Source organism: Mustela nivalis, assembly GCF_964662115.1.
Source record: "Mustela nivalis genome assembly, chromosome: 10".
Lineage (NCBI taxonomy): Eukaryota > Metazoa > Chordata > Mammalia > Carnivora > Mustelidae > Mustela > Mustela nivalis.
In genome coordinates this window covers 3,684,498-3,710,290 of record NC_139029.1, presented here as the reverse complement: position 1 = coordinate 3,710,290, position 25,793 = coordinate 3,684,498, and the positions used below count along the sequence as shown (strand labels likewise).

Below are 25,793 nucleotides of genomic sequence, written 5' to 3'. Positions count from 1 at the left end.
GGGCGGGCCGGGCCGCGGAGCCCAGCCCCCCCATAGGCGGGGCCTCCCGCCGGGCTCCTCCCGCCGCCCACCTGCCCCGCCCCGCCTCCGGCCGCCGAGGGTCCCGCGGCTGCGGCGCTCCGGCCTGTCCCCCGGCACCCGACTGGCGCCCGTCCCCCGCCGCCGTCGCCCGCCCCGCCGGCCGGCCCGCGGCGCCCCCCGCCCCACCCGCGTCCCCGGCCGCTCGGCGCTTCCTCCATGGGTGAGTGCGGGGGCCCCCGGCCGGCCCCGCGGAGCAGGCCTGCCGGTCGGGCTGCCTCCGCGCCGGCTCGAGGAGGGGCGCGGGCGGGGGGCGCCGCTGCCGGCGGGCAGGCGGGGCGGGCGCGGGGAGCCGTGGGGAGCCAGAGCGCGCTCCTTACCCCGCTCTGGGGAAGGCCCGCTCCAGGTGGGAGGTGGACGCCGGTGTCGAAATCGGCGCGGTGGGGGTCCAAACTCTGCCCCCATGTTGGGGCCCGCTTCAGCAGCACCCCTTTCCCTAGCCCTGCAGGCTGGCTGGGGCGGGCAGCCTCTCTGCCCCTTCCCTGCCCCCCTCCGCTGCTGCGCCCCAGCCCCTGGGAAGAGGGGCAGCTAGGAGGGGGCCAAATTCCGGGTCAAAGATGGACGGTGGGGAAAGGGGACACCCCGGCCCTTTGAGGAGGAGTGCGTCCACAGAGGCTGAGATGTGGAGGGCAGGGGTGAGAAGGGATCTCGGACCGGCAGCCCTACGGGGTCCCCCAGGAAGTCTGGAGCCCCGCAAGGTCACTGAGCTACCCCCGCCCCCCACTAGTGGGACAGAGGGAGGGAGCCGCTTATTTCCAAAGACGTTTTCTCCCCGTGGAATCTGGATAATTTCCCTGGGGAACTGCAACAAGAAAAGGACTCTGCAAACAGATTCCCGTGCAGATAAGTTGGCATTTAAAAGAGAAAGGGACACTGACCTCCTTTGAAGGGAGGATTGAGGAGACCGCTCCACCCATCCTCTAGTCTGGAGGCCACGGGAGGGGGGTGGGGACAGGGCCGCCTGGGTGCCCCCAGCCTGGGGCGCAGCTTCCCTGGGCCCCACCCGACAGATAACCACTGCTTCTCTCCTCTGCAGACGACCAGAGCCTGGCGGAGGAGAGAGGACTGCGCTGTCAGAACCCAGACTGCATGGACAAGGGGCGTGCGGCCAAGGTAGGGAGGCTGGAGGGCCTGGGTTGCCGGGAGCAGAGGGGACAGCGCTCTGACCCTCTCTCTCTCCAGGCATGGATACCCACAGGGCGCTGGCAAAGGTGCAGCTGGCCCAGCCACGGTGTCCTCTGCGTTCACGTGTGGGTAGGGCCCTGGTTTAGGAGGCAGAGGGCCTGCCCTTGGCTCAGAAACAGCAAAATGGAGGGGCCTTCTGCTAGCCAGGGGAGCAGGGGTGCCCCAGAGCCCTTTCCTGCCCTGCAGTCCTTGCAGCCATGCTGAGGCGATGGGAGCTGTGGCCCCGTGTCAGGGAAAGGAAGCTGAGACCCAGGAAGGGAAGGGCCGCCCCCAGCCGGAGGTTTCGCTCCAGTGCTCCGTTGGCACCCTCCCTACAGCACTGGGCCACTAGTCAGGCCTGGGCATGGATTGGGGACACTTAGGGTAGTGGGTGAGAGTGACTGTGCTGTGGAATGACAAAGGGAAGAAGGGACAACCGGTCCTGAAGAGCCAGGACTTGGGAGCCGGGAGCAGGGCAGAAGGAGAGTGAGGATGATAAATATTGCTGGGCGATTCTACCCATAACGCGCCAGGCTCGACGCCCCGTGCTCTCTGTCCCTATGTGCTGCTGGTGGTAGCTCTGCTGGGAAGGCCTGGGTGCCCCGGTTTCCAGAAGAAGAGACCAAGGTTCAGAGAGGTCCTGTGACTTGGCTGAGGCCCCACAGCTCATGAGAGACCAAGCCAGGGCTTGAACCCAAGTTTGGCCTCTTCCAGCATGCATTTGAGTGACCACGATGAAAACCTTCAGCACTTACTGGGTCCGGCCTGGGAGCGGAGGGCCCCCTGTCTCCTTCTGGCCTTTGGAGGTGCGTCCTGTCATTATTCTTCTTTACAGACGAAGAAACTGAGGCTCAGGGAGCTAGTGGCTTACCCAAGGACACATGGCTGGGATGTGGTGGAGCTGGGATTGGAACCCAGAGCCCAGATCTGTGTCATGGCAGAGCCTGTGTTCCGAACCGCCCTGTAGCTCAGCTCTGCCAGCTGCAGGAAATTAAAAATGCCACCCTCCCACCGCCCAGCTCCCCCTACCTCCCCCCTCTGCCCAGACACATGCTCATACATTCTGTACAGGAAGACCAGGTTAGAAGGAACATGGAGGACTGTTCTGGGGGCGGGGACAGGAGGGGGAGGCTTTCAGTTGCCGTGGTCACCAGGCAAGGGGGTGGCTGTGATGTCAGACACAACGTGCTGGCTCGGCTGGTGCCTGGCACTGGGGCTCTGGTGTTGGCTGGTTGCCTCTCTCCCAGATGGGGGCTCCTGGCAACACACCGGCCTCAGCAGCCCCCAAAGTACATCCTACCAGGGGCCCTTCCTGCAGGCAGCTGCTCCTGCGCCAGGCGCCCGAGCCGCCACAGACAGGGGCAAGGATGGGAGGTGCCTGACTGTGCAGAGGGGAGGCCTCCGAGTGGCGACCAGGTCTCAGCAAGTGTGGGCCTTCCATGGCCTCTAGGTCCTAGCTCCAGCCCAGCCCTGGCCTGCCTGGAACTCAGTGTGGCTGACATTGGCCAGAGGGTCATGCAGCCTGCAGGGGGAGAGTCCTGAGTCCTGTCCCCAGGGGGACCCCTGTTAGGACCAGTGGCGCAGACTCACTTTGGGGACAGGGATGCTGAGTGATCAGAGGCTTGGGGGCCCAGTGAGGGCAGACGTCTTGGAGAAGGTGGCCTCCAGTGGAGGAGAAAATAGAGAGAGGCCGAGCAGCAGACAGGACTGGCCCAGGAAGGGGGGGCTGCCGTAGACACAGGAGAGGGCGTGAAATACGGGGCAGGAGGCTTGTCTTGTAAGGGGTCAAGTTGGCTGGAGCAGACAGTGAGAAGAGAGAGGGCGACTGACATCCTGCTTCGGTGAGGAAGAGGAGCAAAGACTGTCCTTGATGGTGAGAATCACCACCACTGACCAATCAGGCTTGTGCACCAGGTGGGGCATTAGGCCCTCCTGCTTGTCTCCCTGAGCCCACAGAGACCTCAGGAGGAAAGCCTTATTCTCCCTCGACTCGATGAAAATGGGCCCGGAGAGGAGAGACCTCGCCCACCTTGCGCAGCCTGATGAGCAGAGCTGGGTCTGGAGGGGAATCCAGAGCCTCGTTCTCGCTCCTCCCCAGCCGAGGCTCAGAAGGCTAGCAGGATATGACTAGCTTTGTAAAGGAGATGACGTCATTTGTGCGTTCACCGAACGCATCTGCTATGCCAGGCCCCATTCTAGGCCCAGGGCCTCCAGGAGCCGACATCCTAGCTCCGCTGGGAGGAGGGGAGAAGTCAGGACGTGGGTTTGCCCAACTGGTCCCCAGGCTTTGTGTTAGCCTCTCATGGGTGCTGGGGTTCCCCCCACCCCTGGAGTTCGTTCGGGAGACAGGCTCCTGGAGGAGGCTGCTGGCGTCCCGAGGAATGCCAGGGGTAGGAAGGTGAGCGAGCAGGGAGGCATGCTGGGGTTCTAAGGAGGGAGCCGGGCCAGGGAATGGCAGGGGGAGGCAGAACTGGACAGGGAGCACCCTAAGGTCAGAGCTTCGGAGACCACAGGAGAGAAGTTGTATCCCTGCCCCTCCTCAGGTTGAAGGTGTGGAGAGTAGCCCACCCCTGTGAACTCGGGGGCCAAAGCCCACTCCTTCCCAGCTGTGCTGCACCGGGCAAATCACGACTCGTCTCTGACCTCAGTTTCTTCATCGAAAGCTGAGGCTTCTCGGGTTGCGGGAAGGATGAACACGGGGCTCAGACGTGCCGTGGTGCTTCCCGTGGAGTGTGGAATGATGGAGATGTTCAGGAGAACGCTGGCTGTTCACGTACCCTGGAGGGGAAGAGAAACCCCTCAGCTGAGACTGTGCCCTCCTCCCCTTCCTGAGACCTGAGGGCTCCCCGGGTTCCATCCCAGACCCCACCTAGCCCCACCCTCCATGGCAAAGGTTTATGGTGCGTCTGGTTCTGTTCCCAGGGCAGGTGGAGTTTGGAGTCTCGGAAAGGAGGGAGATGAAGGAAGTATTATCTTCCTCCCTTGTGGAGGGCCAGGCGGTGACAGTGGGTACCCAGCCCTCCTGCAGAGAGATCACAGGACAGATGGGGTCTTGGCTTCCCAGCTACTGGAGGGGCCCCCTTGAGGCAGGTGCTCTGGTCACAGTCTGTGCAGGGCACCGCAGGGCGCCAGGGGACCTGGAGGAGGGCTGACACAGGCCCAAGGGACACTGGCAGGTGACACTGGAGGGAACTGGTTTATCCTGGAGATGGGAGCCTCAGGGTATCATCCTAAAAGGTAACGATCCTGGCAGCCGCCCTTCATTCCTGCGTTCGCAGGAAATGTTCTTGTCCTCACACCCACCCTCTGCAGTAGGGACCACCCCATGTCCCAGTCTCTACCTTCCTGACAGGACACCACGAAGAAGGGAGTTAAATGACTTGCCACGGTCAGGCCGGGACTCACACCAGATCTGTCTGTCCCCAGAGCCTCCCTGTTTCTAAGGATCCGTCAGGAAGAAAGGGAGGTGAATTTTTCCGCCGGGTCCTGGCAGGGGGGAGGCTCACCCCAGTGTACAGGCTGTGATCACCCCATTCCTTTTTAAGGTAAATTTAAAATTCTCACTCAGATTTGGTGTTTGTGAGCACTCCATTCTAGAGGTATTCAAGCAGAGACAGTGGAGTTCCCTTCCAGCTTCACAGTAGGCTGTGCGGTGGCAGGGATGAGTCAGGAGGAGGGGTGCTAGGGAGGGGCGGCCAAATGAAGACCAGTGGACAGAGGAAGGGGTGGATCTGGGATCCTTGTGGGGAAAGAATGGGCAGGATGTGGTGAATAATGGGAGAGGGAGTCACCTATTCTCCCGGGCAAGGCTTTGGGGGTGAGAGGTGGGAGGCCAGGGTGTCCTTGAGAGTGGCCCGAGTCTGGGGATTTCTGGGGGTGACTTTCAGACGCTGGTCAGCTGTAGACAGGTGGCAGTCCAGTCTGCAGCTTGGGGGAGTGGCCGGACCAGAGAAGCAAGGAGGAACTCCTGGGCTTTGGTGAATTCATTCCCGGGGGGAGCAGCTGAGGGCATGGGGTGCCTGGCCCCGGAGGCAAGGACAGAGGGACCCCCACATGGGCTATAGCCAAGATGAGCTGTCCTGGAGTGGACCCAGCCCCAGGGAGGTCAGCACTGCCAAAGAGGGCAGCGCCTGCCAGGAGGGAGAACCGGCAGCCCCCAGGCCCGGGCCTGGCGAGGGGCATCTAGATTTGGGAAAATGTAGGTGGGCCTGAGCCCCAGATCAGCCCCAGGCCCTAGGGGCCATGCCCGCTCCACCCACCTCACCCCGTGGTCATAATTAGGGAAGGCGAAGGCGGGAGGTGTGCTTGGGGCCGGCTGCCTGACTCCTCCAGCGAGCCGCTTGTGTCCCGTGCACTCCCCGCACCCTCTGTGCAGAGGGCAGAGTTACTCTGAACTTGGGCGGCCGGCAGAGCGAGAACCGGGGAGCGCCGAACGGCGGAGCGGCCCCGTTTTCAGCCATGCCCGGCCTGCGCCAGGGGGAAAGAGGGGCGCCGAAATAGGCGGGCCCGTGGCTCCGGCGCCAGGGTCATTAAGGCCTGGGGACTTCGAACTTTCCGCACGCCTGGAAAGGGCCAGCGCCCTCGGGGCCAGTGACAGTCCCTACCCCCCGGCCCCTAGATGACCCCCAAGCGCCAGCCGCCCTTCCTGCCGCCCCCAGGGCCGCGGGCTCCAGCGCCCGCCCTCCCCCGGCTCCCAGCGCCTCCGCCCTCGCCCGCCGGGCGCTCGGATGGTACGTCCCGGCCCGCCCAGGTGGTAGCGCCCGCGCCGGCCTACCGTAATTCCCCTACGTCCCGCGCCCCCACGCCGGCGCTGCGCCGACTGAGCCCGCCCCGCGGCTCGGGTGCCCCCGGCTCCGCGCGGGCTCCCCCATTCCCTCCCCGCACCCAGGCTTTGGCAGCCTTGGCCAGAGCCCCAGCCACAGGGGAGGAGACCCATGTCCCTAAGGTGAGTCCCACGGGGTAGCTGGGGACGAGACGGGGCTGGGATCGGGACGGCTGTGGGTCTGGGCTCCAAAACTGCCCCCGAATTAGTGGACAGAACCGGGAGTAGAGGGTCCCACGCAGTCCTAGGGCTGCGCGGGGGGGGGGGGTATCGATGGGCTCCAGTGGCTCTGCCTCCATTTACTTGAGGGTGGAATGGGCTCAAGCTCCCGCCCCCGCCCCTGGGACTCTAGGGTGGGGTTGGCTCGGCGCTGTGGCCGTGAGGAGCTTATAGGGCCCCAGCCCCGGTGCGAGGATTATTGGCAGGGCGAGAAGATTCCGGAGGGGCCTCGGCGCGGGGTGCTGGGAGGGTTCCGCGACCCTGCGGGAGCTGGGCGTCGGGGAGTTGGTCCCAGGCGGAAAGTCATCTCGAGGCCGGCAGGGGGCGCGCGAGCCTGAGCGTCGGGAGGCCTGGCCTGGTCAGGACCCGCTTGGGGGAGGGGAGAGGGAGAGGACCCAAGAACCTGGAGAGGCCCTGGCTGGCCTTGATCAAAGACGCGGAAATGGAGGCAGAGGGGGCCCTGGGTCCTACAAATTCCGAAGGAACCTTCCCCAGGTTTGCGGGGCTCTAGGAGGATTTTACTGTTTTCTGTCCCTTGGCCAGGGTCCAGGCACACATTAGGGCGCAGGGGCCATCCCTAGGTAGAATATTCTAGAGAACTGCCCAATGCCCTCTTTGCACAGGTGGATGAGGGCGGGGGTAGGTGGAGCCCAGAAGCAGGTCTTCTGCAGCCCAGGCCTGCGCCTCCTCCCTGAGGCCCTCCCAAGGAGCCTTCTCGTTCACTAGAGAGAGAGGTCAGGAGAAGGCACTGGCTTCAGGCCTAGGATCTTGGACTCCAGGATCTGGCACATTTGTGCTGGGACAGGGCGTGAGGTGAAGTCCACTGACCACAGCCTCTACCTCCCTCCTTAGCGCTGGGTCCCAGCTGGACCGCTCCCTGGGATAATGGGGCGGGAAAGGGCCTTAGTGACTTCTGGGGCCTGTGTAGTTAGCCTGGCCTGCAGAGAGGTTCTCTACACCCCTGCCATCTGCTCAGCACAGGGCAGGGCCTTAAAGCAGGCTCTGCCTCCAGGTGGGCCCCAGAATCCAAGGGAGTGAGGCCCAGGCCTGGGGGGAAGGGAGGGGCTTGGTGGGCCGTTTGGAACTAGGAGAGCCTCCTGGCAGAGCTAGCCCCACCCTGGCCAGCCTGCTCAAACCTGCAGCCTCCGCCCCTGGATTTCCAAGGTGCCACATGGGGCCTTGGGGGCCAGTCAGCTCCCAGGGGAGCTTAGCCTGGGATCAGGAACTTCTGGGCAGTCCTGTCCCTCTAGCCAAGACGCTCCATCCAAACTGGTCACCTATGAGCAGAGCATGAGCTGGACCCAGACCTATGGTCGCTCCTGGACTAGGAATTCCTCTGTCCCACCAAAGACCAGGCCGATCCCCAACCTGTTGTGGGGCTCGACTCCCACCATCCTCTGCTTTGCTGGGGTTGGGGAGATGGTGCTGGGGGGAATGAAAGGGGGCTCCTGCCTTGGAGACTCCATTATTCATCAGCCCAGCATCTGGTTTCTGGGTATCAGTTTCAACAAGCCAGCCCTGACTCATGAGCCTGGAGCTGGGGCTGGGCTGAAGAGGGGCCCCCTCCCCAGGGAGACAGGGGCTGGGACCTCTTTGTCCTGCGCATGGGCTATTTCAGCTCCCTCCCACAGAGGGGGTGGGGACCCAGGAGATTGCTGAGGCCTCCCCCTACCCCGGTGCAAGGGCTGGGGGCTCCTTTCTTGCCTTTGCTCTGTAGTCCTTGACCCTGCACTCTTGGCCCTGGGGCATTAGGGCCCTGGTCCTCAAAAGAGCAGCCCTCTGCCTTGCCTGGAGGGTGCTTCAGCAGCGGCATGACTTGAGGAAGGCCTGGGCCTGGTCACTTGGGTGACCTCTGGTGCCCCAAACCCCTGGCACAGGCCTGGCACTCAGCTGTCAGTGCTGTGGGGCCATGGGGACAGAGATCTGTGGTAGCAACTGTGCTGGCCAGGCCGTCAGGCCCAAGGTCACGGATGCTAGGAGGCAGAAGAGAACCTGTGGTTAGATGGTTAGGACGGCTTAGTTGACCATCAGCAGCAGGAAGGGACATCCAGGCCGAGACCTTCCCTGCCCCCATGGCCCACTCTGGCATGAAGACCCTTCCTCTGCCTTCCTCCGTCTTTTCTCATCTAGTCTCACTGAGCACCTGCCATGGGCCAGACCTGTTCTCAGTGTGAACGATGAGTGTGGCCCAGACAGCTAAGGCCCCTGACCTCTGGAGAGGACATTCTAGCACGGAGGAGTGATAATCGAGAAGTGACCAAAGTTAAAACAAGTTCAGGTACTTTTGGATGCTTAGGAGGAAATAATTCTTTAGAGGATTGAGAACGAGGGATGCAGGGGTTACTCATTCTGAGAGGAGGTACAGGCCTCACTGACGAGGCGGCATTGAAGTGGGGGTCTGGCGCCAGCCGCTACAAGATCGGGCGTCAGAGAAGGCCAAGGTACAGGCGCTGAGCTTGGTGAGTCGCAGCCATGGAGACAAGGCCAGCTTGGAGACCACTGCAAGGGACCTTGCAGGGGGGAGGTGGGAGCCAGGCATGGTAGGATTTTATTCTAAGCCATTGGAGAGTTTTCAGTGGGGAGTGACTTGATCAGGTTTTAGTGTTCAGAAGATTTGCCTGTGGTGTGGACAGGGACGGCTTGGGCTTTGGGAGTGGAGGTGGCCCTTGAAACCAGTGGGCTGGAGTGAAACGCTTGCTGCCTACCCGCCTGGGTTCCCCACCGCACCAGAAGAAGGAGAAGGAGCTGTCTAGGGGTTGGGCGGGGGTGGGGGTGGGGGTCTGATGATATCATCCCCATCCCCACCCCCACCCCCTCCCCAGCCTCACAGGTACTGAGACGGGGTCAGAAGTCTGGGTTTCAGTCCTGCCTGTGGCCTTTTATGTCCCTTTGCCACCAGCAGTGAGTGGGGATAGTAGCGCCTGCCCCCACCTCTTGGGAATGAGTGGAAAACCTCGTTGACAAGCTACAGTGGGGACCCCACCCTCACCTTACCCCACCCTACAGCGGGGCACCCATTCCCTAATCCTCCCCTCTCAGGTTTCCATGAGTGCGCCCCCCCCGCCCCCCCCCGGGGGTGGGGCAGGCGGTAGGGACCCAGCCTGGAGCTGCTAAGATTCGCAATCTGGGAGAAAGCCCAGTTGGGCTTCGGGGTTTTCCTGATGCTCCTTCTCACTCAACTCCGGGGGCTCCCAAAGGACTACCCTCTCCGCCCTTTCCACCAACATGCCTGCCTATCGCCCGCTGCCTCATCCTGTCGTCCCCGGTGGCCGGTCCCCCCCCCCCCCCCCCCCCCCCCCCGTTCCTGGGCACCACCGCAGGGCAGTAGGAGCAGGGTGTCGCAGGCTCAGGACTCAGGACTGCGGGCGGGTGCTCGGGTGGCCCTCAGGAGGGCCTCTGAGCGCCGGAGGGGCGGTCCGCACAGCTGGAGGTCAGAGCAGAGACAGGCGTCCCTGGGACAGGACACAGAGCGGGGTCGAGGACACGGGTGGGATGTGCCCCAGGCCTGCCCCCCCCCCCCCCTTATGCCGCAGCGTTCGGGAGCTCCCTTGGGTGAGGGAGTGGGGCGGGGGGCCGGGACCTGAGGCTCAGAGGAGGGGTCTCCGGGACTGCAGGGAGGGGTCTTTGCGCCCCAGACGTTGGCGTTGGGGGTGGGGAGGAGGGCAGGGCAGGGCAGGGCCAGGCGCCCGCGGGGCTGGGCTGGGGTCTGGGCTTCGCAGTGGAGGCGGGGGACAGCGAGGGGTTGCGGGGAGCGCCCCGGGGGCGGGGCTGGGGGCGCCGCGGAGCCGCCCCGGCGTGGCGCAGGCGGGCGGGGACCAGGCAGGCGGGGGCCCCGGGGTCCCGGCGCGCTCGGCCCCGGGGGCGGGCGCGGCCGCACAATGGCAGGAAGCGGAGCCCCGCGCTTTGTCCGGCGGGCGGCGCAGACCGCCGCTTCCTCCGGCCGCCATGGGGACGGGCCCCGGCGTCTCCGGGCGCCGCGCGGCCTCCAGGCCGGGCCCCGAGCTGCCCTGCCGGGCGGGGGGTCACGCCCGCGACGGTGAAGGCCAGGTACGGGGCGCCGGGGCGCGGGGCGGGGGGGCGCGCGGCTGCCCGCCCCACGGGATGCTTCCCCACCCCGCGGCCGAGGGGCCCGGGCGGCGGCGGGGCCGGCCAGCGCTGAGCCTTTTGTGTCTGGGGCTGCGTCCGGACACACCTGCGGGTCCCAGGCCCTGCGCTGGAGCCCCCCCCCTTCCCTTCCTCTGTCCGGGCCCTGCCCACAGCCCCTGCTCCCGCCTCTGGCCCCAGCCCTAGTGCGTGTGGGGAATTCTGACTTCTGGTCAGAATTCTGACCCCATCCCCATTGGGGGGCAGCCTTGACCATGCTCCCGGAAGGGCCCCTTCTGTTATTTGTAAAGTTGGGGTCCATCTGCTGCCTTTGGAGGTCCTGAGTGATCTGGCCTGTTGGTCCAGGGGGCTCTTCTCTTTGGGTTGAGCCCTGGGAACTCCCCCCCCCCCCATGCCCCTCCCCCATGGGCAGAGGTGCTGCTGCCCTCAGAGGGCAGCCAAGGTGGAGAGTAGGCACCTTGGTCTGAGAGAAGGTCCAAGAGTCTGGCTTTGGGAAAGGACTGCCCTGCTTTAGACCCTGGTTCCTGAAGGGAGCTGTGGAGACCCGGCCGCCTGGGGATGGAGGTATGAGAAGGGGTGGGGACCAGACTCAGGAGCAAGAGGGCTGTGCCCAGCCCAGCCTGAGCTCCCAGGTAGGCTCGTGATTCTTGGGGTGGGGGTTCCTGGAAGTTTATTGTCAACAGATCTGTTAAGTGAAGAAACACCTACCTGGTTCAGATCCGGCTCCTCCCCTCACATGTCCTGCTGTCCCTGAGTGCGGGGGCTGCTGGGAGGCTGGGAGCAGAGGCCGTCAGCCACAGGCCAGGCACAGGCTCCCATCATCACCACCATCAGTAGTAGCCATGGTAACAATATTATGTTAGTAGTAATAGGAGCTGTGGTGAGACTCCCCAGCACCCGCCGGAGTGGCAGGAAATGAGTATTCCCCAGTGTCTCAAGGGAGACAAGTACCTTCACAGGGTGGGCACACAGTAGGTGCTCAATAAATAGTTGTTGAATGTTGAATCTGCTGTCAGGAGTGAATTCTCGTGTGATAATCGGTGGTCTATATATTAGATTGGTTTAAAGATAGGCTTGTGGCAGGGAACCAGGGACTTGGGCTGGAAGGTCCCAGAGGCCCACTGCGGGACCCTTCCAACCTAGCATGGGTCCTGGCATGTCACCCCCTACTGTGCGACTAGGGCCTGGGTGACCCGAAGGTCAGCAGCCCCACTGCTCTGTTCCAAGTCTGGTACCAGCAAAATGAAGCTGTCAGGGAAATCACAAGAGGCCTGGAAGTGGGGGGTACCTGTGCCAGGCTGCCTGCAAGGCTGGGGGACGGCTGTCTAGCTGGCCGACTGGGGCTTCTGCGAAGAAGGGGCTGAAGTGGGGTCGGCGCTTTCCCTAGATTCATTGTCAAGAGGAGAAGCTTGCAGCTTTTGGAGGGGGGGTTCCAGAAGCCGCACAGCCAGTGTTCACTCTGTCCGCAGCGCCCCAGGGACGCACGGTGCGGGCAGGCAGAGCTGTGGCTGAGGATAGCAGTTTTCATGCTCTTTTGGAGTAGATAAAATGAGAATAGAAACAATGGCTCTGGCTGAAGGGCACAACTCACAGGCTGCCCAAAGCCCCAGGAACACACTGGAAGACCATTTGAGGAGGATGTGGCAGTGGGGGGCACCTGGCGCTCAGGCTGCCATCAGGAATCTGGGCCATCGTGTCCACAGCCACCTGCCCAGGGCCCAGTCAGCCCCCTGCTTGTTGTCATTTCCGTGCCCATGGTTTTGGGGGGTTGGATTTTTATGTTTCGGTCTAATGGATGATTGAGGGGCCACAGGAGCCAAACAGTGAGCCTCAAACTATGCTTGCTTCCCTCTGATCTCTATAGCCGCTGCCCCCTCTCCCCAGGCTGCCCCGGGCCAGCCTCCCCTGCTCCTGTCTCCCTTCTCAGCTACGCATTACCGTGCTGGGTATCTAGGAGCTGGAGCTTCACGGCACTGGCTTCGGGTCCCGGCTCCACTGGCTGGGGACCTTCAACAAGTTACTTGAAAACCTCCCGAGTCTCACTTTTGTCTTCTGTAAGATAGGGGCTGTCACAGCTTCTACCTTCTGGGGCGAGGGGCCTTTAGCCCAGCCCCCAGGCACATGGTGATCAGGTTGTAAGTCTAGATCAGACTTTTCAGCCCCCTTCTTCTTTCTCTTTGTCTCCTTCCTCTGCTGTCTCGAGGCCATCTGTCCTCATCCTGTCACCTTGGAAATCTCTGATCGGGTTCTCCCCAGCCCAGAGCCCTCCCGCGACCCTCCATCGCCCTACTTACTGAATTAAGCAAGTATTCTCTGAGCAGCAAGGACTGGAGATAGGGCAGTGAGTGGGGCAGACTAGCATCGCCGTCCGCAGTCCTCGGGGCCGGCGAGGTGTGGAGGGAGCAGAGAGAGACAGGCAGGCTGCTCCCTGGCAGACCGGGCTCCGAGGGGACGGGGAGTGTGAAGGGACAGTGATTTTAGCGTAAAGGTCTGTCACTTCCGTGTCCAGGGAAGAGCATTCCAGGCCGAGGGAGCAGCAGATGTGGGGCTTCCGAAGCACAGGGGCACAACGGGGGTGGCGGGTGGCGCGGAGCGAGCCTGGATGGCAGGACAGGGCATGAGGCCCCCACGGTCACCGCACAGGACTCTGGCTTTTCCTGCAGGGAGACAGGAAGCCGCCGAGGGGGCGGAGGGGCTGCTCGGGCAGCTCTAGGTGAGCAAATGATTGAGGGCAAGGATGGAAACAGGGAGACCAGTGATGAGGTCATTGTTGTGGGTGGGGTGAGCGGTGACCCTGATGGAGGCCAGGGGGCAGCAGTGGGCCAGGGGGCGTGGGCGGCTTGAAGGGAGGGCCGCCAGCATTCTGGCCCAGGCTGAGGTGTGACAGAGATCAGAGTGACCCCAAGGATTTTGGCCTAATGGATCTGTTTCCCCGGGGGCCGCCATAACACGGAGCACCCCCCGGGTGGGCGGAAGCTGAGCCTCATACAGAGACCCACGCAATGTAGCGGCGGCGTCATCATCTGCCCGTGTGTCCTTGTCTCTCCCTCCTCATCTGGTAGGGACCCTGCTCGGAGGATTGTGAGAGCCCAGCATGACCTCGTCTTCACTGCTCACATCTGCAGGGACCCTATTTCCAAATAAAGCCATCCTCTGAAGTCCTGGGCGTGAGGACTTGACCCGTCTTTCTGGGGAGCTGCTGCTCAGCCCCATGCCCCCCCAAAGCAGGAAGTGGACAAGGGGGTGCTGAGAGCTGCGGGGGGACAGCAGAGCGTGGGGCTTGGGGAACCACGGAGGACGAGATGGCGTGAGAGAGACCCCCCTGTGCCAAGGGCTGCGTCCCGTGGGTGGACTTAGAAGCGCGCGCGGCTGGGGGCCCAGAGGAGGGAGTTGGGGACGGACGGGGAAACCAGGGGAGAGGGTCTGAGAGGAAGAGAAGATTTTCTAAGGTAGAAAAATCTTCTTTGCAACCATTGTAGTCCTGTTCGGTTTAGGTGGACATCACCAGTGGGTGTGAGGACCCTGGGGTGGCTGGGGCTCCGGTATCTCAGAGTACCCCCCACGGGCTACTTACTCATCCCAAAGAGAAAAAGGATCTTTACACAGTACAGGGGTCCCCGGGTGACCCGGCAGCCGGCCGCATGGAGGGGGTTGCTGTCCACTCTCTCATGTCCCTGCCCAGATGCTCGGCCTGAAACCACCGGAGGTCCTCCGGAAGGATTCCCGCGGAGGGGCTTTCTGCCAGACCACTGGCTTGAATGCTTCAGAAGTATCGATGTCCTGAAAGAAAACAACAGACACATGTGGAAAACTCGTCCTTGAGGGAATAAACAGACGCGGCTGAGAGTGTGTGTGAATCTTGAACAGGCTCCTGTGTGGGAAAACACATCCGTAAAGGCCGTGGTTCAGACAGATGGGCGGATGCAAACTTAGACCACGGACCGGGTCATATATCCGTGATCAGTTTCCCGACCGGGACAGTTGTACTGGGGTTTTGTAGGAGAATGGCCGTGCTCTTCCACACCTGGGGAGGGGGGAATGGGAGGGGAGCACAGCGCGACAAATGCTCACGACTGGGGAAGCTAGAGGGGCGTGTGGAGGTCACTGTGTCGTTCTTACAATTCTCTGTAAGTCTGAAATACTTAAAAATGGAAAGTCAGGAAAGACACGTTAATGAGTACTGGGAGGGAAAATGGGGAAGTGGTCAGGATGGAGACCTGTTTCATGGGGTCTCACTGAAAGGGTCTTCACTGAAAGGCGGAGAACAGGGCCTGTGAGCCAAAGGATAGGGAGCCTGAGGGTGTAGGGGAGGGAGGGCGCTGTGCAGCTCCACACCAGCAGCTGGGCGGCTCTCCCTGGCGGGCCGCTGGATTGGAGCAGGGTGAAGCCCCCCCACAGTGTGGGGCAGGTGGGTGGACCTGGTGGGGAATAAGGAGAGTGGGAAGCAGAGTGAGCTGGAGGTGAGCTGTGGGGGCCAGAGGGCAGAGGACGAGGCATGGCAGTCCTCCCCAGGGATGGGGGAGAACATAGGGTGACAGAGTAAATACGGTAAATACCCGGAGGGGGTGGGGGGGAAGCACTGCCTTAGCACCGGACGCCGGTGCCTTTCTGGACTCCAGCATCACCCCCTTCACCCCATGCGAGGTTGCATGCAGGGGCCAGGCACGTCACAGAACTTAGGGCAGAGGGGCTGGTGGTGGGGGGCGGACGGGAAGGGCTTTGCCGGTTCTGACACAGAGCTGGCCGAACCAGATGTCACCCCTGAGCATTTTGGGGTGCCCTTCCTTCCTGAACCCCAGGAAGAGGCCCTGGTAGCAACGGCCTCGTGGTTCCTCCCTGGAAGTTTCCCCTCCACACTTTGTTCTTCGAGGGCAGGGATCTGCTTTTCTCGGCGGATTCCTCACAGTGGACACATAGTGGGGCTGGGGGACTGTCCACAGAGTGAATTAAGGAGCACGAGGCCCCCCATGCGGAATGGATGGCTGAGAAACGAGCAGCCTTGGGAGCGACCAGGAGCCTGGGCCTATGGCCTGCAGTGGTCCGGGCCGCCGTGGTGCCCGCTGCCGCTGTGCCCGCTGGGGGCCCTCCCTGCCACCATCCCCCCTTCCCCAAAAGGTATGCCACCACGCTGAGTGCCAGCAGCTGCACCGCCGGGGACCCCTCAACCTCTGTGAGGCCTGTGACAGCAAGTTCCACAGCATCATGCATTATGATGGGCACGTCCGCTTTGACCTGCCCCCGCAAGGTGAGCGTGGGGAGGGGCCCCAGCCTGTCCCTTCGAGTTCCCAGAGCAGCAGCAAACTCCCTGTCTAGGGCATGGCGTCTTGGTAACTGTCAGCCCGGCAACTGGGCCGTCACAAGGACCGGAGCTGTGACCGAAAACAGTGAAACCCAAGAATGTTACGTCCCCTTTTGTGCTCCCAGTGTTTTAATAAGAGAAGTCCGGGGACAGTGCCCCATCTCAAGAGCAGGCTTGTCTCTATCAGGTTGTGGGTCTGCAGGAGTTCCTCCTCCAGCTTGCCCAGGGCCGTCCTGGAAGAGTCTCCTTTCTTCTTGTCCTTAGGGCTGGGGACTGCTGGGCAGATCCCTCAGCCAGGCCACTGGAGAGCAGAGTGGTGGAGGGTGGGGCTGGCAGGTCACGGGAACAAGAAACCCCTCCTGCTGCGTAGGGACCTGGCCCGAGCCCTGCTGGCCACCGGCTGCCTGGCCAAAAATGCCAGACCTGTCTCCCCTTATAGCAGGTCAGAGGGATGAAAAGACTCTCCGCCTCTGCCGAGCCCCCGGGACCTTGGGTGTCGTCACGGTGGTGGGGAGAGGAGGCCCCGGGAACAGCTGTAGATGTCAGTCCCTTCCTGCAACAATCCCAGAGGCAGGATTTCCTCATCCCTATTTTATCCTATTTTATAGAAGGGTAAACTGAGGCCACAGGTGGGTTTGTACTGAAGGCGGGGCATCGCCTGGGGTGTCATCCCAGGGTCCCTGTGTCTTTTTGAGTCTAGCAATGGAGAGATAAGAAGCAATGACAGAGCCCCTTCCCGTCCTCACAGACCTGCAGGGCGCTCGCTCCTCCGGGGAAGGGGTAGCCCAGGGCTGGTAGCGAGATGAAAACGGGGCCAGAGAGGGAGGAGGCATGACCTTCCCTCTCACTTTACTCCAAAGGCTCTGTCCTGGCCCGGAATGTGTCTACCCGGTCATGCCCCCCGCGCACCAGCCCTGCGGTGGACTTGGAGGAGGAAGAGGAAAGCTCTGTGGACGGCAAAGGGTAGGTGGGCAGAGCAGACACTCTGATCTAAGATCCAAGACCAGAGGCTTCCGAAGGCCTGACTGGAGACCCCTCCCTGCCACCATGGACGCCCTGATTCCTGGAGGAGGCTGTCCAGCCTGGGCCCGCCTCCAGCTCCAGGGCTAGGACTCAGCGGGACTGGGTACCACTGGGTGTGGCTCCTGTGTTTGGCCACAAGAGGGCGTACAGACCCTGTGGGCCTTGGGCTGCCTGAGCACACCTGAATTATCTGTCACCCCTGGGGTGAGCAAGGAGTGCCCGGCCAGCTAGGGCCCATTCACATCCCACCTTGGTGAGGGCCTGGCCATGCCCTCTGACCTCTGCCCCCTGTTCTGCAGTGACCGGAAGAGCACAGGCCTGAAACTCTCCAAGAAGGCAAGAAGGAGACACACAGATGTAAGGAGTCCCCAGGCTGTCAAGGGGGCTTCTGCCAGCCCCTGCCCTTTCTGGGCCGGTCCCTTTCCATCCCCAAGGCTGGGCTTGTCTGCTCTGACCTCCAGGACCGGGGATGGGGTCTGGAGTGAGTGGGTCCCCCTCCCCCACCACTGTGCCCTGCAGCCCAGTACTGCCCACCTTAGCCAGGAGCCAGATGCTACAGGAACTGCTCCCTTGGGCGAGAGGGATACAGGGGACCTCCCTGGGACCAAGGCAGGCTGGGGAGATCCTTGCATTCACTTTCATGCTGGGGTTTCCATCCTGGACCCTGGGAGGAGGTTCAGAGACAAGGGGCCCCGAAGTGAAGAGACCCGTGCCCTTTCAGGACCCAAGCAAGGAGTGCTTCACCCTGAAATTTGACCTGAATGTGGACATTGAGACAGAGATCGTTCCAGCTATGAAGAAGAAGTCGCTGGGGTAGGGCTTGGTGGGGCCAAGGCAGAGGGAGTGGGGTGGGGGAGGGTAGGTATGGCTTCTCAAAGGCCTAATGGTGTATGTGTGTGTGGTGGCCTGTGAGTGAGCAGGGCTCCCACCTCTGGGCAGAGCCCCCCGTGTATCCCAACACATGTGCGCGTGGCCCAGTTCCTGGATATGGCCCGGCACGTGACAGCATCTGCCCTGGTGTGCAGACCCGCAAGTGTGAGGGCGTGGGCATGCTGGCTTGTGTGGAGACACTTGGAGGAGTGTGTGACCCTCTGTTGGCAGTTGTGTGCGTGTGTGTGTGTGTGCGTGCATGCACACCTGTATGTCTTGGTGCCTCTGTATGATCCTGTGGGTGTCTCCCTTCATCATCGGTAAGGTGGGGTGGAGCTGGAGCTGTGCCCAGGGTAGGGGGTCCTTCTGCCTGCCCCCTAACCCGTACCCCTCCCATCCTGGGGCAGGGAGGTGCTGCTGCCGGTGTTTGAAAGGAAGGGCGTAGCCCTGGGTAAAGTGGATATCTACCTGGACCAGTCCAACACACCCCTGTCCCTCACCTTTGAGGCCTACCGGTTCGGGGGACACTACCTGCGGGTCAAAGGTGAGTGGTGACCCTGGCAGGCAGGGTGGCTGGGCCCAGGCTGGGGCCCCCTGGAGACGGCTGCTTCTTCCCAGGCTCAGATTCCCACTGGCCACGGCCCTGAGCAGGCTCATTACCATACAGGTGTCTCTGCCGGGCCCTGGCTCTAGGTGGTGGGGGGGCGGGGCCCCAGGCGAGGGCAGCCAGGTCTTGGTTTGGATCCTCAGGAGCGAGAGGTCCGTGGTCCCCTTCACCACTGGGGCTGAGGACCTCTCCTTCCCCCGATGCTGCCCCAGCCAAGCCAGGGGACGAGGGGAAGGTGGAGCAGGGAGTGAAGGACTCCAAGTCCCTGAGTCTGCCGGTCCTGCGGCCGGCCAGGGCCGGGACCCCCTCCTTGGAGCGTGCGGACCCCCAGAGCCGCCGGGAGAGCCTGGACATCTTGGTGAGGCACTGTGTCGGGACTGGGGGTGGGGAGCGGCTTAGCGGGAGGTCACCTGGGCCCCTCACCCCTCTCTTGGGTTTTAATTTCCCCCTCTGGAGGACGAGGCTGGCTCTGAGGACAGGGGGCCCCAAGATAATGGGTCTTGTCTTTGAGTGTCTGCTGGTGCCCCAGAGTGTGTGTGTGTGTTGTGGATCCGCTTGGGGATGTGCTTATACGTGCATGAAATATGCATGTGACTGTGTGTGCTTGGGGCTGCGGAGGGTGGCCCAGGTGCGTTTGTGCCTGGCTTTTCCAGCCCCAGAGCAGGTACGGATCTCAGAAGAGGTGGCCTCCCGGGGTGGGCGGTGTGCAGAAACCCTCCCACATCTCAAGCTTGCCGGAGGTCTAGGGAACCCGCTGTGGGGCGGGACTGTGGGAGCCGGGGTGGGCCTGGCCTTGATCCCCCTCCCTGGCCAGGCCCCTGGGCGCCGCCGAAAGAACATGTCGGAGTTCCTGGGGGAGACGAGCATCCCTGGCCAGGAGGCCCCCGCGTCTTCCAGCTGCTCTCTGCCCAGTGGCAGCAGTGGTGGTGGTGACAGCTGGAAGAACAGGGCTGCCAGTCGCTTCAGTGGCTTCTTCAGCTCAGGCCCCAGCACCAGCACCTTTGGCCGGGTAGGTGGTCCCAGGGGCCCGGGGCGGGGCAGCTGGCTGGCCCTGTCCCCTGCCCCCACCCATGGGTGTCCTTCCAGGAGGTGGACAAGATGGAGCAGCTGGAGGGCAAACTGCACGCGTATGGCCTCTTCGGGCTGCCCCGGCTGGCCCGGCGGCTGCGCTTCGACCAGGACTCGTGGGAGGAGGAGGGGGATGAGGAGGAGGAGGAGGACGACGCCTGCCTACAGCTGGAGGACAGCTGGCGGGAGCTCATTGACGGGCATGAGGTCGGTACCACCGCAGTGATAGGATTTTCTGTGGGGCAGCCCTGCCAGGCTGCTGACATCATTAACTCACCGTGGGGAAACCGAGGCAAGGAAAGTGCAGCGCCACTTGGCTGACTCAATGGGAGAGGAGGGCCCAGAACTCGGGGGACCTCCATGTTCCCGCCGGGAAAAGGACGTGGCCTGCAAGGTTGCGTGTCTCCTCCCTGGACCTCTTGGCCGACCCGCTGCCCTTCCTGCAGAAGCTGACGCGGAGGCAGTGCCACCAGCAGGAGGCGGTGTGGGAGCTCCTGCACACGGAGGCCTCCTACATTAAGAAACTGCGGGTGATCACCAACGTGAGTGTGGGACCACACCTGGCCCAGAGCCAGCCTTCCCTCCTGCCCCAGCCCCGTAGCCTCCCAGGGGGGGCCCTTGAGCAGAGTTAGGGGCTTTGCAGAGGGAGAAGGGCTGCTCCCCAGGGAGGAGGAGAGGAGTCCCACAGGCCGGGCACCTGCGGGGACTTTGGGCAAGTGTGGGGCATCGGCTGGGTGGACACTGGGCACATTGACTCAGTGATTATTCCCGAGCACTTGCTGTGTACGAGCTGTCCAGCAGCCACGCCCTGCACCCCTAGACGTGGAGATGGAGAAAGAGAGAGTGTGTGTGTGTGTGTGTGTGTGTGTGAGAGTGAGTGTACTTCAGCCAGGGGAGCGCACCTATCCTGAGCTTGGGGTTCATGGAAAACGTCCTCGTTAAAACTCGGAGGCTGAGTCAGGGCAGAGAGGGAGGAAAGAGCTCCAGGTGTGACTGCAAGGCCGGTCTCCCAGAGATGTCCCTGCAGGTGGGGGCGGGGCAGGCTCACCCCCAGCTGGGCTGTGGAGGCTGGGCCTTTTCTGATGGGGTGAACGGCTCTGTCCCGGGCCGCTTCAGGGTTTCCTGGGAGGGGGAAGGGGTACAGGGGAGTCTGAGTCTGGGTGGGGCGTCGGGACCGGGACGCCCCCCAGCTACCTCGCTCCCTGCCCCCACAGCTGTTCCTCTGCTGCCTCCTGAACCTGCAAGAGTCGGGGCTGCTGTGCGAGGTGAGGCGAGGCCTGGGCCCCGGTGCCGATGGAAGGGGCGGGGCTGGGGCGGGTCTTGTCGTCGGGGCGGGGCCGAGCGCACCTCCCGCCCCGCTCAGGTGGAGGCCGAGCGCCTGTTCAGCAACATCCCCGAGATCGCGCGGCTGCACCGCGGACTGTGGGCCAGCGTGATGGCGCCGGTGCTGGAGAAGGCGCGGCGCACGCGGGCGCTGCTGCAGCCCGGGGACTTCCTCAGAGGCTTCAAGATGGTACGGGCCGGGCCGGACCCCGGCGGGGGCACTGCGTCAGGGCCGGAGCGCCAATCCGGTCTGCCCATCACCCCAGCCCCTCCCCCCCCCACCAGTGGCCCCAGAGGACCCCTAGTGTTCCCAGACAAAGAACTCCGAGTCGGTCGCCGGGTTTGAACCCCACTAGGCCACCCGCCTTTCCTCCCTGGGGAGGGCGGTCACTTCCGCGGAAGTTGGGTTTGGACACTGGGGTGATAACACTTGCCACCCCTTGGGGTGGTCACGAAAGTGCCTGAAGAGGGGCTGGCGCAGGGCCCGGCCGCGGAGAGCGCGCGGTGACCGGGCCTGTTCCGCCCCGGGCCAGTTCGGCTCCCTGTTCAAGCCCTACGTCCGGTACTGCCTGGAGGAGGAGGGCTGCATGGAGTACATGCGCGGCCTGCTGCGCGACAGCGACCTCTTCCGGGCCTATGTCACGGTGAGCGCGGAGGTGGGGCGCCGCAGGACGGTGGGCGGGACTGGGGCGGGGCCAGGAGCACGGGGGCGGAGCTTACCTGAGCCCCGCCCGCGCCGCAGTGGGCCGAGAAGCACCCGCAGTGCCAGCGGCTGAAGCTGAGCGACATGCTGGCCAAGCCCCACCAGCGGCTCACCAAGTACCCGCTGCTGCTCAAGTCGGTGCTGAGGAGGACGGACGAGCCGCGCGCCAAGGAGGCCGTCGTCACCATGGTAACCGGGGCGGCGGGCGGGTCCCCCCTCTGCCGCTCGGGGCTCTCCCCAGACCTGACCCCGGCGTCGCCCGCTGCGCAGATCGACTCGGCCGAGCGCTTCATCCACCACGTGAACGCGTGCATGCGGCAGCGGCAGGAGCGACAGCGGCTGGCGGCCGTGGTGAGCCGCATCGACGCCTACGAGGTGGTGGAGGGCAGCAACGACGAGGTGGACAAGGTGGGGGACCCCTGGCCCTGCTGGAACGGAGGGAGGCCAGACTGGCAGCCCGGGGCTGTGCTGGGAATCTCGCTTGAGGATGCCGGGGCGAGAGCGGGCGTCGGACCCTGACCTGTCTACACCGCCCCCCCACCCATCACCAGCTCCTGAAGGAGTTTCTGCACCTCGACCTGACAGCACCCATCCCTGGCGCCTCCCCTGAGGAGACGCGACAGCTGCTGCTGGAGGGGAGCCTGCGGATGAAGGAGGGGAAGGACAGCAAGGTGACCGGGTCCCTCCACCCGCAGGGCCCCTTCCCCACCTCCTGCTCTGTGGGTTTGGACCACCCTTTCCTGGGAACCTTCTGGGCCCTAGTTAATGGTTCTTCGCTGCTGTGTCAGTTGGGGCAGCAGTTCAAGAAGGAATGGCTTTGTGGTCACTTGAGGGCTCAATGATCTCCTGTAGTGTATTCTGTACAGGTGTGGCGGCATGGGCACAGCCGGTGGGGCGCTGGGCTGGCCCCCCTGCTGGTGCCATAAGGGTTCTTGGTTGGGAGGGGTGCGTTCCAAGAGCAGGTCACGAACAGCCCAGAGCGTGGCTTCTGAGCTACTAATCCCAGGTGCATAACCCAGAGCCTGCAAATTGTGGTTTTAAAGATTTATTTATTTATTTGAGAGAGAGTAAAAGAGTGCATGCAAGCAGGGAGAGGGGGAGAGGGCGAGACACAGACTCCCCACTGAGAGCGGAGCCCGGTGGGGGACTGATCTCAGGACCCTGAGGTCATGACCTCAGCTGCAACCAAGAGTTGGATGTTTAACCAGCTGAGCCACCCAGGAACCCCCAAATTGTGTTTTTCAAAATCATAGATCATAAATTCCCTTTTTCTCTTTAATGTGAACTTTTTACTGAAATAAATTATACCTGTATAGCTCCATGAAAGAATAAAATCTTGCTCTTCATTTTAGTTTTTTAGAAGATTTTATTTATTTATTTGAGAGAAAGAGAGAGCATGAGTGGTGGAGGGGCAGAGGGAAAAGCAGACTCCGCACTGAGTAGGGAGCCTGATGTGGGGCTGGATCCCGGGACCCCGACATCGTGACCTGAGCCGAAGGCAGACGCTGAACTGACCAAGCTACCCAGGCGCCCCTCTTTTCATTTTAATTTTATTCTCAGGGTCATGGGAGGCAGGGAGCAGGGAAGGTGTTTGACAAAATCTGAGTGCCCCCAGCGACATCACCAAAGTGCAGTAAGGAAGGGCTGGTGCAGGACCCAGCCCAAGAGAGGGTGTCCCAGCAGACAGGCTGCGGTCCCAGGACCCTGGCCCTGATCCCCGGCCTCGCCCGCTCCCCTTGCTGCCCCCCACCCCTGCAGATGGACGTGTACTGCTTCCTCTTTACGGACCTTCTCTTGGTGACCAAGGCAGTGAAGAAGGCTGAGAGGACCAAGGTCATCCGCCCCCCACTGCTGGTGGACAAGATTGTGTGCCGAGAGCTACGAGACCCTGGTGAGGAGCCCGGCCTATCGCAGGCCAGGAGCTGGCGGGCAGGGGCTCCGGGTCCTAGCCGATGCTGATTTGAGCGCCTCCTCACCAGGCTCTTTTCTGCTCATCTATCTGAACGAGTTCCACAGTGCCGTGGGCGCCTACACGTTCCAGGCCAGCGGCCAGGCTCTGTGCCGCGGCTGGGTGGACGCCATTTACAACGCCCAGGTGGGGACCGGGTGGTGGGTGTACGGGTGCAGGGGGGCGCGGGCAGGGTGTCGGGGGGCGGGGGGATGGCTGTTCACAACCCACGCCCCCACCTGCAGAACCAGCTGCAGCAGCTGCGTGCCCAGGAGCACCCAGGCAGCCAGCAGCACCTGCAGAGCCTGGAGGAGGAGGAGGATGAGCAGGAGGAGGAAGACGACGAGGAAGAGGAAGAGGAAGAGGAGGAAGGCGGGGAGAGTAGCACCTCTGCTGCCAGCTCCCCCACCATCCTGCGCAAAAGCAGCAACAGTCTCAACTCCCAGCACTGGTATGCGCCCCCCAGCCCCTGCCAGCAGAGCAGACCCGGCCCCAAGGCACCTGACCCTGCACAGGGCCCAGGCACGGCCCCTTCCTCCAAATGGTTCCGTGTGGGGGAGAGGGCTGTGCCACCCACCCGAGTCCAGGTGGGCTTGGCAAAGGGTTTTTAGTTGGAGTGCCAACTCTGATGGTCTGGTGTTAGCCGGGCGGAGAGCCAAGCCAAGGGCTCTCGAACTGTGTCCGACCAGAAGGAGTCTTGTGGTGGTGCCAGGTGCCATTCCCGGGGTCCGCGTTACGGGTGTAGGAGTTGGGAGATCGGGCTGGTGGCCACACGCTTGCTCTGGAGAGGCCAGAGGCTGTAGACCTGTGGGTGCCCAAGCAGGGGCTGTACCAGGCCACCCGGGCAGCTGGCCTGAGCATCTCCTCCTGGCTCCGCAGTGCTTCCGATGGCTCCACCGAGACCCTGGCCATGGTTGTGGTGGAGCCTGGGGAGACGCCATCCTCTCCGGAGTTCGAGGGCGGCCCCTTCAGCTCCCAGTCGGACGAGACCTCCCTGAGCACCACGGCCTCCTCTGTCACGCCCACCAGCGAGCTGCTGCCCCTGGGCCCCGTGGATGGCCGCTCCTGCTCCATGGACTCCGCCTACGGCACCCTCTCCCCAACCTCCCTGCAAGACTTTGCGGCCCCCACCCCTGCGGGGGAGCCAGTGCCCCGGCCCCCAGAATTGCCACAAGCCCCCTCACCTCCACCCTCACCCCGCCTCCGCCGCCGCACACCCGTTCAGCTGCTGCCCCGTCTGCCCCACCTGCTCAAGTCCAAATCTGAGGCCAGCCTCCTCCAGCTGCTGTCAGGGGCCACCACGTGCAGAGCACCCCCCTCGCCTAGCCGCAGTCTGTCAGAACTCTGCTTGGCCGTCACAGTCCCCGGCACGAGGACTCAGGGTTTCCCTCGGGAACCTGGGTCCAGCTGGGCTCGCCGGGGGACACAAAACCCTGGCCGTGGCTCTGAGCCATCAGAGCTGGAGGGCAGAACCAGCTGCCTGGAGGGGGAGCCCGAAAGACCCGCCAGGAGAAGCAAAGAACTGCCCAGGGTCCAGCCCGAGCCCCCCCCAGGGATCTCTGCCCAGCACCGGAAGCTGACGCTCGCCCAGCTCTACCGAATCAGGACCACCCTGCTGCTTAACTCGACGCTTACTGCCTCGTGAGTGGCCTGGGGTCGAAGGCTGGTGGCCCCGTGTGCTGGCAGTGGGGGGCACTGAGCCTCAGGAATGGGTAGGGGCACTCTTAAAGCTGGGAGCAGGTGGCATTAGGGGATGGGGACGGGAGCCTGCTCCGGAGCCTACACGATGGTATCTGCAGAGGGCAGTGGGGAAGGGGCCTAAGAGTTCCAGTGGGGCAGGAGGGCGGCCAGAGCCCCTCCGAGGGGCATCAGCCAGAGAAGGACTATCTTTCCCTTCCCCTCTCTTGCAGGGAGGTCTGAGCAGAGGGAGGCCCCCAAGGGAGCCCCTGACCGAGCGACGGCAGACAGCGTGCCTCCTGGGGCATCCCGCCCCCAGCTCGGGCTGCTGCCTGTGCCCGCAGCAGCCAGACTGCCGGGCAGGACCCCCGATTTGCACTTTGCCGGACTGGATGGAAGTGGAGGAGCGTTGAGCTGAGTGCCAGGCCCAGGCTGCAGTACTTCCTCAGGACCCCCAACAAGGCCACCTTCACTAACCTGTTCACCCCCCCCCCCACCAAGTCCTCCCCAACCCCACAGAGTCCCTTGCTCGCTGCTCCTGGATCACCCACTCCAGTCTTCCGGGCTGGGCTCCGGGGTGGCCCTTCCCCTCCAGCCTCATCTGGCCCCAACTGGGATGTTTGTTCCCCTGGTCTGGCCTTCCTCCCTCCCAGTCCCACAGGCCACCCCAGGCTTGGGTTCGGCGCTGTGTAAGTTTCCATATTTATTGAGCTTTTGATTCTTTTATAAAGACTTGTATGTACTACTGGAAGGAGTCCTTTGGTTTTGGAACCCACCCCTTTCCTGACTCAGGTGCGCTGGAGCCCTGGCGCAGGTACCTGTCACTCCTGTCCCCCTCCACGTGTGGTAGGGCACCACTGGAGGAGACCGGGGATGAGCATTAGTGCA

General features: G+C 63.1%; 1 protein-coding gene across 9 annotated transcripts; it reads left to right on the top strand.

Annotated features, from left to right (window-relative positions):
• Nucleotides 1-89: 89 nt before the first annotated feature.
• PLEKHG5 (pleckstrin homology and RhoGEF domain containing G5) lies at nt 90-25,650 on the top strand (the record flags this gene model as incomplete). 9 transcript variants are annotated; one of them, XM_082686802.1, is made up of 22 exons in its annotated part: nt 90-241; nt 1,115-1,191; nt 15,503-15,632; nt 16,547-16,649; nt 17,009-17,066; nt 17,431-17,522; nt 17,987-18,123; nt 18,399-18,544; nt 19,001-19,195; nt 19,273-19,461; nt 19,701-19,796; nt 20,469-20,519; nt 20,618-20,767; nt 21,111-21,221; nt 21,320-21,469; nt 21,551-21,688; nt 21,832-21,951; nt 23,039-23,171; nt 23,260-23,375; nt 23,474-23,679; nt 24,108-24,869; nt 25,139-25,650. In XM_082686802.1, the coding sequence occupies exons 1-22, from the start codon at nt 238-240 to the stop codon at nt 25,146-25,148; spliced, it is 3,174 nt and encodes a 1,057-aa protein (XP_082542928.1). In that variant the 5' UTR covers nt 90-237. The 9 variants fall into 9 exon arrangements, with proteins under 9 accessions (XP_082542928.1, XP_082542924.1, XP_082542925.1 ...); XM_082686803.1 differs by lacking the exons at nt 90-241; nt 1,115-1,191 and adding exons at nt 1,962-2,048; nt 4,669-4,787; XM_082686798.1 differs by lacking the exon at nt 90-241.
• Nucleotides 25,651-25,793: the final 143 nt, after the last annotated feature.